Here is an 11,380-nt window from a genome sequence, read left to right on the forward strand (position 1 = left end):
TCTGTGTATTTCCCGATTTACCATTTTAACTTGTTCATTTTTGCGTTTCATTTATTTCCTGATTTACCATGCATTTCTTTCATATCTAAACATAAACAACCCATAAATTCTGAACATCTAGGGATGTTACATTCACATAGGTCATTCGCCAACTAAAAAATCAAATTGTTATTTTGCTACATATTTTAGTTATCTGTTGTAATTCGCATGCATAAATCTTATATTCTTATTAATTTGGATTTCTATTTTTTTGCAAAGTCCGTTTTGACATTAATGTTGATTTTTATTTCTTCTATTTGCTTTGCTTTTGTTTGTTGATTTAAGGCATTTTTAGATGAATTATTTTAGGTCTGTTCATTTCTTACATGTCTAAATAACCCATAAGTGTTGAACATCTAGGCATATTACATTCACATATGTAATTGTCGGTTGAAAATCAAATTATTAATTTGCTACCTATTTTAGTTATGGTTTGCAATTCTCATGTATAAAAATTCTACTTCTATTAATTTGGCTTTGGCGTCTTATTTATTTTTTGGTGTTTGCAAAGCCCATTTTGACATTAATGTTTTATAATATTTTCTGCTATTGTATATATTGTCCACGCATCTTGGGTTTATGTATGCACTTTCCTAGGGGAGGAGCGTTTTGGCTCCCGGCAACATTTGCTCCTGGATGAATAGTACTGCAGAAAAGTGGTAAAATGTTTTTAAAAAATTCTGATTTTTTCGTGAATGTTTGTGAGTGTTTCATCTGTGAAAAAAAGACTAATTTGGGGTGACATTTTGTGGTAACATTTGGTGCTCGATTTTTTTTTTCACAGCCCAAAATGTTTAACCTTTTTGCCTACAACTTTGCAGGTAGCATCTGGATGTGACTATAAATACATAAAAAAATTGTTGGGATTATTTTGACATTTCAAAAATTATTTTTCACGCGCAGGAGCACATGCTCCCGGGAGCCAAATTGGATTTCCGCTTTTCTTAGACTAATTAGTTATTTAAAAAAAATCATTTCTAATATCTATTTTTAGACTTTTTATAAACCCATGTGTTTGGCGCGGCTAGATTTTTTACGATATTCATTTGTTCATATGCCACTTTGTCTTATGATATAGTGATTTTTATGTGTCTGACGTTGTCAGGCATTAAAGGCTTGTATTGTCCAAATATACAGCTAGTCAAAATTTCCCATGTAAAAGCATTGTGATGTATTTTAAATATACAGCTAGTCGAGCGCAACTGTTGCCGGGTCTCGTGTGTTTTCTGCTTGCTGAGACGTACGCACCGGGTTTTCGGTTCTGTAGTGAAATCTATCTGTGTGCAGGACGCAACTGTTCGACAGGAGTTTTTTTTTTGCTTGCTGAAAAGAGTCTGAAACCCACGACGTTTCCGCGCTTCTGAAGTCAAATCTACTACTATGTGTGCAGGGGCACTCTGAAGAACGCGTTGAACTCGGGGTCGCTGCCGCCGAATGTGTGGCCGGACAGGGCCGGCACCATGGGGAGCGCGTAGGGGAAGTCCGGCGGCAAGCGGTCGGCGTACCACACCCGACCGGTCCGGGTGTTCCTCGACATCCACTTCATCAACAAGCGGAGAGGTTCGTCTTCGTCTTCGTCTCGTTTCATCATCAGGTATTCAGGTTCTTGATCGGTTTCAGATTCATGAGATACCCACACGAACAAATCTGCGAGATTTATTGCTTCGAATCCATGTACACACTTTGTTGCTGGATCTATTACGAGGTTTGCACTGATCTGAACTGCAACCAGCGATGTGTTCCCACTTCCCAAGGCCCTGAGGTCTGCTGGCACCTGCCGCCATTGGGAGTGGCGGCAGGGCATAGGCCGTCAGCTGCGCTTTAAAGGGACATGATCTCTTCTTCCCCTCTTGTCCGCTGCGCCTCTCTCCTCTCCCTCCTCCCTCCCTTCCTCTCCCTCTCCCTCTCCGGGAGAAGAACAGTACTTTGCAGTTTTTGAGCTCGATTTTTGGTATTCAGAGGCCGATTCAGGAGTTGCCGCAGTTGAAGAAAAGATAGATCAAGACGAGAGCTACAATATGCCTGGTATTTTTTCTGCATCCATGCTATCTGTCGTGATTTCAATTAAATGTTCTACTACAGTACTACTACTGTTTTAGGAAGTAGATTGCTGCTTTGGAGACATTTTGCAGCATTTGGAGTTGGATTTTTTGTTTGAGGTAATTGAAGAAGTTGTAGATCAAGTCAAGACCTATGAAACGCACCGTTTTTTTTTTTTTTTGCATTCATGGTGTAGTTCAGTTGTTTCATCAACTTGTAATTACATACGTAATGTCGTATGACTCGTATCAGCTTTTAAGTAGTGTTTTCCACTTTTCCCTAGAAGTTTTGGACTAGAGATAAAGTTGGAATCTTGACATGAAGTAGTTGAAGATATTATAGATCAGCGTTGCCTCTTTCAAATGCGTTTTTTTTCCCGCATGTGAGATGTTGTTTAGTGTTTTGGTTAGGAATAATTAACTAATTATGTGTTGTTTAGGGACCGCTGTTTATTTGACTTGTTAAGGGTTAGAGACACTGTTATCTTGTATGTCATGTGTTGTAGTAATTTAACGGAAATGTTAACGCCCACACGTGTGAGCGTTTGCATTTCGCCCACACGCGTGGATCCGTATCCGTTTGTGAGCGCACGAATCTTAGCATATTTCTAGTGCCACGTAGGACTGTTATGGTGTGTGGGCGTTCAGCCGGTCGCCCACACGGCCGTTTCATCACACAGGAGGGGCTGGTGTGTGGGCGTTCAGCAGTTCGCCCACGCGCCACTTTGCACGCACACACAAGGGCTAGTGTGTGGGCATTTGTCATCTCGCCCACACGTCCGTCTTCTTTCCCACACCCAAGCTGCTAGTTGCCATGTGTTTTGCAGTGCACATGGCAACTGCCCCTAGTGTCCTTTATAAGCAGGTGACAACTCTCTTTTTTTACCCGAGTTTGCCATGTGTTTTGCAGGGTACACGGCAACTGCCTAGTGTGCACGTAAGCAGATGGCAACTCTCTTTTACCGAGTTGCCATATGTTTTTGCATGATACATGGCAATTGCCCTAACGTGCATGTACATGGCAACTGTCCTAATGTGCACGTAAGCAGATGTCAACTCTTCCTTTTTACATGGCAACTGCCCTAGCATGCTTGTGAGCACATGGCAACTCTCTCAACTGCCTAGTGTTAGTATGTGGCAACTCCTAAAGTTATGAAATCATGGCAACTACATTAGATCAGACCATACATGGCAACTGCAGTTGAGCAACCATGGCAACTGCAGTTGTCCGACATGGCAACCGTAGTTCAGCGACATGGCAACTACAGTTAAACGGACATGGACGAGGGTCTGGACCATGGCAACTGCGGGCGCGCGGTGACCGTCACGCGTGGCGTGCGGGACCAGGAGGTACGAGGCCTGACATACGGGCGTGTGAGCGTTATCAACTTCGCCGACACGCACGCGTGTGAGAGGGATCGGGAGGGGAAAAAGAGGCGTGTAGGCGCTGGTTGTTTTGCCCACACATAGGTGTGTGGGTTGTTCCTCTTATACACCACACAAAATGTGTGGGCGGACTCCCTAACGCCCACACGTGTGGCACTTATCGGCGTCCTCATTTAATCATGGGAGTGTCTATTTGACGTTTGACTGAAATTCAATTGGACATCAGTCAAGTTTTTCAACCAATAATAGAACGACACTTGTATGTATTTGTGTGTCCCTTTTTTAGTGTATCTTCGCTGTATGTACGTCAACGCTAAAAGGTCAATCCTAATCGGGTTGGAACTGGACCATCAACGTACCCTTTGATCCACAGCATACTGATCCATCACCGTACCCTCTGTAGGTCTGGCATAAATGTACGGTCCACTTACAGCCATTTGGGAGAAAATTACAGTGATAGTTAGACTGTCATTTTTTTTGCTGTAGATTGTTAACTGGTTACTTGCAGTCTACTTATAGTGATATCTTAAGAGTTAAAGTCTAGATACACAAAACTTAGTCAAATTAGCACTAGAACTTCTAAAATTACAGTATATTTATGCATAACTTACACTCATACCGTGTGATTATTACAGTGATATTATGACCAGAACTTGTCGAGTCTCAAATACACCCGTTTGCAGCCCCGAGTCATGAGTTGGTATGTATGTACGTGGGTTGGGCTGGACCCATTTGCACTCATGACAAGCAGGTGAAAAACCTTGAAATTACAGTAAGGAAACCTTGGAAGTATAGTACCTCGTGTCATCTATGGATTATAGAGACACAACTGAACCAACATACAGATTGCCTATTATACAGATGACTACACACTGAATCAACATACACACTGCCCTATCCATAGTATGAAAAAAGCAGTTCAACATCTCTCTGATGCAAAAAAGACTTCTTCTGCATCATTGTTAATTTGCAGTCTGAAAAGAAAAGGATCAAACAAGAAATTGGAATCGATTCTGAATTTCCATCATTGCTAATCTGCAAGTGAAATGCAGAATGCTCATTAAAAGCTGGATCAAGGAAAGCAAAGGCTCTTCCGTTCAAACAAACCAAGAAAGAAAACCAATGCTTTCGGATGGTTACAGGGAAGCACAACTGCAACAAGATAATATGAAGAAAAATGTATATATAAGAAATGAGAAATAAAAAAGAAATGGCAAAGATAAACACCAAACAAGAAGGCAGAAATTAAAGTACTTACATGGAGGAAATGAGAAATAAAAAAGAAAGGGCAAAGACAAACACCAACAAAGAACCACGGAGTTAGAAATCCTTCAATTCCAATTGGGGCAAAGACAAACACCAAAACCGCAACTACTAAGTGGGGGAGAACCATGGAAGATCATACAAGAGACGATCCACAGGTCGGAAATCCTTCAATTCCAACGTCTTTGCTCATGCATAGTGATTTTCTTTGAGATCTAGAACCTGTAAACTCACAAGAAAGAAAAGCAGAGAGCACAAATTCTTTCCATTTGACATAGTGTATTGCACATAGCACTAGTTAAAATCAAAGAAACTGATCAGTTTTGTTTCAAAGCACCAGGACAAAGGAAACTAAAATTTACAGTGGCAAAAAAAATACTGAAATTACTATTATCAATTTGCTGAAATTACCGGACAAGCACCTGTGCAGAACAAAGTTTTTGATACAAAGGTAGATTCAGTATATATTGACAGCGTGAATAGATGCAATACCCAACAAAGACACTAAGCTTTACAGTCTAATTACCACTGTAATTTTACTGAAATTACACTGTAATTGCACTGACTGTAAATACAGTAAATATTCTAGTAAAAATGCACTGTGATTACGAATAGAAATTACACTGTAACAACATTGTAAATTATAGAGAAATTGCACTGTAATTACAGTAACATAGTAGTGGGATTTATAGTGTACTTACCCTAAAAATTACACTGTAATTACATTGCGATTACAAGTACACTGTAACAACACTATGATTACAATACGATTACTCTGTAATTTCAGAGGAAATTACACTATAATTAAAATGAGATTACAATTTTGAAGCTGTTGTAAACTTAGATGCAACAATACCCAAAACATAGGAAAAAAAGGTTATAAAACAGATACAAATACTACCCAACAAAGACAAACCACAAAGAAAAAGGTTCTAAAATGCTTGCAGACCCAACATAGGGGAAAGGGAGAAGTGTAATTAACCTGAAAATATACTGAAAATAGAACTATAATAACCTGAAATTACATTCTAATTGCAGTGACTGTAAACTAAAAATCACAGAAGTTACAACAAAAATTGCAATGTGGTTAACTCTGGAAATTACAGTGTCACCACTCTGTGATTTCGGAGGAAATTACACTGAAATTAAAATGAAATTACAGTTATGAAGTTGCTGTAACTTAGATGCAGCTACTACCTAAGAACGCACACCACTGCATCTAACAGCAGAAAACGCCAGCAGAATCAAACGCCCAGGCTAGCAGAAAGAAAATCGACAGGGGAATCGGATCCAACGCTACATCCATGCTCCTACCATTGTAACTGCAAAAGATTCGCCAGGAAAATCCACCTATGCGACTACACATACACCTACATCTACATCAAACACAAGGGGAATCGAACCAAACCACAAGATCTAAAAGAAATTCAATGGGGAAAGGGAGAAGACCAGGATAATCAACTGAAACCACACGGCACTGGAGCGGAAATCAAGCTGAAGAGAAAGAGGAGGAGATCGGGATCACCATGGATGACGAGGAAATCGCCAAGAATCGGCTCCCTTTCTCAGCTTTAACTCTCGCCAAGAAATGCGAAAGGATAGGAATAAAAAAAAGACAAACAGAGAGCCAAGGCCCAAGTGATGTGCTGTAACGGGCTGGCTGGGAAACCAAAGCGCACCTGGTTACACACAGAAAAAAAAACGCCCGAAAAAGCCAGCTCCCAGCGCGGATCTCAGCACGAGATCAAACGGCCAAAAATTTGAATGAAAACCAATTGTAAATCACTCGACTGTAAATTAGCAAAACCGTTAATCATTTAGGCAAATGTTAGCAAGTAGAGTAATAGTGTTTTTTTGTGCAAACTGTTCTGTTTAGATATTACTATTTTCCAATTAGATCAATGATTTGGGCTGTTAAGGAGTTAGCCTATTTTCTTCTGACTTTGTATGCATAAATATGGTGCTGGGTAGGTACAATGGAAAATTTGCTAATGTTTTATGGTGACATCATACGCGAGGGCCCTTATGGGCTTGATGTCTCGAGGTGCACAAGCAAGAGAGTTTTTGTGAAAGACATGGTCAACAGTGGGTTCATGGACGTTAAAAGATGCATCCAAGCCGAGTTTGGTCCTGAGACGGTTGGAAAGAATATGATTGTCGAAGCTTGCGTCGTCGTAGGTAGGGTTGATGGGACCCCTGCCCGTTGGGGCTTGAGGCAGGTGAGAGGCGACCTATCTTGGGGTAGTTACATGAGGTTTGCAACCACACCTGGTAACTCTATGTATGGACGGCCAATGGTGTATGTGCGGTTTGTTCATGCTGGTGTGCTCCGGTTAACTACCACTGGAGGCGCTCACACCCAATCAGTGGCGCCGATGGGGGGCAACCATGTCCGTGAAGAAGGTGTGGTTGTTCCAACCGTGAATCCCGGACCATATCCGTCGGTAGTCGTTGACCTCAACGAATCCGTGGAGGTACTGTCAGACGAGCTAGATCATGGCGATTATGCCAGTGGATCATCAGATGATAGCGACGACGACGAAGGAGGTGATCCTTCTCAGCCTCTTGCCATTCAGCAGAGGGCCGTGGTGCCCTCAACGGAGAGATGGACGGATAGTGACATAGCCCGTCATGATGCCATGGTACTAGCATTTCTGATCATCTTGCAATTTTCACCAATAATTCGTTGACATAACAATGTCGGCTTCACTCAGATTAGAGACATGCAGGGGCTCCTTGAGATTGTGTTGGAAGGCCTTCGGATGGTACCCCCTCTCCCACATAGCGAAAAGGCAATATTAATACGAATTTATCAACGTGTCAAGGAGTTTATTGAGCTCTGCAGTGGCGCTCGAATTAATGGCATTGTATGGTCGGCACTACCAGGCAGGGCGCGTCCAAGCCTCACCACTTCAATGGATCATGAGGTATATTTGCAAATTCATCGTATCTAACACTTGGTACTATGCGTGTGTGTGTGTGTGTAATATGTTCTGCTGTGAACCGTGACAGACCGGGACGCGCCAGGACTCAGTGCTATTGCGTATGCCAGCCAGCACTCCCTTGCAGCGCTCTCAGTTCAGCGGTTCACAGCCAGAACGTCAGGTGAAGCTCATACTAATTTACTTACATTCACAGTGATTACATGTCCGATCGATTCAGTAACGATTGAATTGGATACAGTTCGGCTCCGGAGCAATGGAGGTAGATAATCCATCCCCCGAGACCAGCCCTGGTAGAGGACCTACAGGGCAATTCTCGTACGATCAAGGCGAGGGTTCTGACGGCGAGGGATCTGACGGCGAAGAATCCGCAGATGTACGAACTAAAATCGAAAGAAACACAGCCATTCAACAATTTTCACACTATTTCACAGTACTACTAATTGTTAGCTTCCTATTCATACACATTCTACTCCTGAAATTTGCAGGAAGAAGAGTGTGATGGCCGTGATTAACCGGATCTTCTTCACACGGCGGACGTTCAGCGGGAGATGGGCGAGGGTATGCTCTTCACAGCAGCACGAGCAGCCCCGAGGATCTCCTACTAGTACCCTGGAACTTCGCAGGGCCGTGTGGCTCCTTGATCCGTGGACAATGTAACGAGCACTACGACATATTTCAGAGCTTGTTAAGCTACCAAGTACCTTCGATTTCCACTCCGTAATCGTTTTTACGTCCGATTTCTCGAGATCTCCCCAGATAAATCGCCTCTCTTGTAGTCCTTTGATCACGACAGATTTATCCGTACTGTTGCTCGTCCACGTCTGCGTCAGGTTTACCATGCGATGGCATGCACCTGATGGTGGCTTACAATTGGGCAGCACGCATTGCAGGCAGTAGACGCATGCGCATTGTCTCGGCGAAAGCGATAATGTGTGTCCGTCCTTCTCCACCCACGTTCATTTTGCATGCATGTTCCAGATCCGTTCTGATACATTCATTTAGCATTTTTGTCAAAGCATTGGCAGAAAATAAAGCGTGCAAAGTTCAAATCAGAAATCACAGCTTATGGAAGAACTCTGGAGCTTATTTAGTGAGTGATCAGAGGCTAGGCACGGACGATTTCTTGCTTAGTCTTTGCATTATACAAAGTACTAGCATGTTTGTACACTTGATACAGATTAGTCAGCAGAGGCACAGTGGGCGGGAGCTCTCCTCGAGCATACGGAGTAGATAACACTGAGTAGTAGCTAGGGATCACATACTGGACTCCCAAACATATGTAGTAGTATTTGGAAACTGGCCGGCCGAGAAGTAGAGAGCACGGCCAAGCTAGGCCGTCGTGCTTTTCGGGCAGATCGAACAGCTAGCGTGCGCTAGCTGCCGCATGGAATGTGCGGCCAACGTGTGGCCACCTACCTAGCGGCCATCGTTGCCGTCGCAGTGCCCCTTCCCAGCCCCCTCCGGCGCCGGCATGCGGCCGCCGCCGGTGGCCGGAGGCAGCTTCTTGCCCTGGCCTTCGCCTACCTGCCCTGCTTTGGCAGCATCGCTCCGGCCGCCAGCGGGTCCATGCGTCGACGCCGCGCCCTTGGATGCGGCCGCCGCAGGCTCGTCGCCGACGTCGAAGTCGAGAGGCAGCGCCCGCGACGGCTGCCGCCGGTGGCGCGACGTCATGGTTTTGTTAGCTGGCAATCTAGCTAGATGTGCGGCGAGCTCTACGTGGCGCGCTCACAACTCGACTGCAAGCTGCTAGATTGTTGATCTGCTGTGGGCTGTGGCAGTGTGGAGTGCCGATGAACAGCGGAGGGCCTGGCCTTTATAGAAGGGAGGAGAAGCCAGCCAGGAGCTGGCCTCGGGTTGGCCAGACGCAGGCGCTCGGCAACAAATAAAACACCATGCATGTGCATGTGGTTTTCATGGATAAAATAAAACTCATGGCCCGTCCGGGGTCGCTCAATCGCGGTGCCGCGCGTCAGTGCGCCCGTGATCGATCGTACACGGACGGCGAATCCTGTTACCGAACGCAACGTCCTGCAGTGTCGGCTTGTGGCCCGGGACCGCCCGGTCGGTCCGACTAGTCTCCGGCAAAAATCATCCATAGCTCGTCTGAAAATGCATGCATGGACAAAAACCTGAGTGCATGTGCACGGTAACTCCATCGTGCGTCTCCATGGATTCTCCGGCTGGAGAAAGCTCCAAGAGGAAAGAAAGAGCCCGTGGGCCGTACGTGGCCATCGAGGAACGTCGGGCAGAGAGATGTCATCATCGCTTCTCGGCGCCATGCATGGGCGTGCCAAGAAAACCGGCATTTTGGTGGACAGGGCGCACAGGACCGACGGTGGCCTGCCAGCGGGCATGCATGTGCACGGTCCGTTCCTGGTCGAGCATCGGCCGTACGATGCGGAGGCTTTGGGCACGTGGTGGCACGTCAGGCGTACGTTGCCTTGCGTGCGCGTGGATCCATGCAAGATGGAACCAACAGAATTTTGGCGCGACTTGTGGGCGCGGACAGACATCGTCCTTATCCATCGGCGGCGTACCACCGTACTAGGTGCGTACGCTGCGTCGCTGCCGAACGATGCTGAAACGACGCCTCACTCCCATGTGAGCGGTAGTGGCGAGAAAAGTCTCGTGTAAACTTTAAATTTTTATATATTTTTTGAAAAAGATTCAAATTATAAAAATTATCAGAAGTACAAAGGAACTCAAGCATAATAAAAATTACATTAAGGGCTTTAGGCCATTGAAAGACCGCTAGCTAGAACAAGCCGTCGACACATTGTTATCACCGCTTCTCTACTGGAGCAAGCTTGACCTTGTGATTGGGGGGGGGGGGGGGGGGGGGGGATCTTCGTGCACGTGCCCATAAGGACCCTTATATAAATCTGAAGCAATTGACAAAAATCTCATCGTCGTGCTCGCACGACGATAAACCTGTTGGAGAACGTAGCATAAATTCAAAATTTTCCTACGTGTCACCAAGATCTATCTATGGAGTCATCTAGCAACGAGGGAGGAGTGGATCTACATACCCTTGTAGATCGCACGCGGAAGCGTTCAAGAGAACAAGGTTGATGGAGTCGTACTCGTCGTGATCCAAATCACCGATGATCCTAGCGCCGAACGGACGGCACCTCCGCGTTCAACACACGTACGGAGCAACGACGTCTCCTCCTTCTTGATCCAGCAAGGGGGGAGGAGAGGTTGATGGAGATCCAGCAGCACGACGGTGTGGTGGTGAAAGTAGCGGGATTCTAACAGGGCTTCGCCAAGCGCTGTGGGAGGAGGGAGATGTGTCATGGGAGGGAGAGGGAGGCGCCAGGGCTTAGGTGTTGCTACCCTCCCTTCCCCCCACTATATATAGGGCCAAGGGAGAGGGAGGGCGCAGCCTTGGTCCTTCCTCCAAGGAAGGGTGCGGCCAGGGAGGAGTCCATCCTCCTCAAGGCACCTAGGAGGTGCCTTCCCCTTTTAGGACTCTTCCTTTCCTTATCTCTTGGCGCATGGGCCTCTTGGGGCTGGTGTCCTTGGCCCATATAGGCCAAGGCACACACCCCTACAGCCCATGTGGCCCCTGGGGCAGCTGGACCCCCTTGGTGGACCCCGGACCCCTTTCGGCACTCCCGGTACAATACCGATAATGCGCGAAACTTTTTCGGCGACCAAAACAAGACTTCCCATATATAAATCTTTACCTCCGGACCATTCCGGAAC

General features: G+C 45.6%; 2 protein-coding genes across 6 annotated transcripts; one reads left to right on the forward strand and one right to left on the reverse strand.

Annotated features, from left to right (window-relative positions):
* Positions 1–1,352: 1,352 nt before the first annotated feature.
* LOC125528945 (uncharacterized) lies at positions 1,353–8,411 on the forward strand. 5 transcript variants are annotated; one of them, XM_087514162.1, is made up of 7 exons: positions 1,353–1,633; positions 1,999–2,064; positions 6,699–7,369; positions 7,457–7,654; positions 7,740–7,832; positions 7,911–8,045; positions 8,158–8,411. In XM_087514162.1, the coding sequence occupies exons 1-7, from the start codon at positions 1,474–1,476 to the stop codon at positions 8,182–8,184; spliced, it is 1,350 nt and encodes a 449-aa protein (XP_087370288.1). In that variant the 5' UTR covers positions 1,353–1,473; the 3' UTR covers positions 8,185–8,411. The 5 variants fall into 5 exon arrangements, with proteins under 5 accessions (XP_087370288.1, XP_087370287.1, XP_087370290.1 ...); XM_087514161.1 differs by having other exon boundaries at positions 1,355–1,633; positions 7,442–7,654; XM_087514164.1 differs by having other exon boundaries at positions 1,355–1,599; positions 7,442–7,654.
* A 380-nt stretch (positions 8,412–8,791) lies between these two features.
* On the reverse strand, positions 8,792–9,496 carry LOC147981923 (uncharacterized). The gene has a single exon (XM_087514167.1). It carries the CDS (start codon positions 9,341–9,343, stop codon positions 9,089–9,091), a length of 255 nt encoding a protein of 84 aa, XP_087370293.1. The 5' UTR covers positions 9,344–9,496; the 3' UTR covers positions 8,792–9,088.
* Between the last annotated feature and the right edge of the window lie 1,884 nt (positions 9,497–11,380).

This window comes from Triticum urartu, chromosome 3A (genome assembly GCF_056163025.1).
Source record: "Triticum urartu cultivar PI428250 chromosome 3A, HENAU_Tu73, whole genome shotgun sequence".
Taxonomy (NCBI): Eukaryota; Viridiplantae; Streptophyta; class Magnoliopsida; order Poales; family Poaceae; genus Triticum; species Triticum urartu.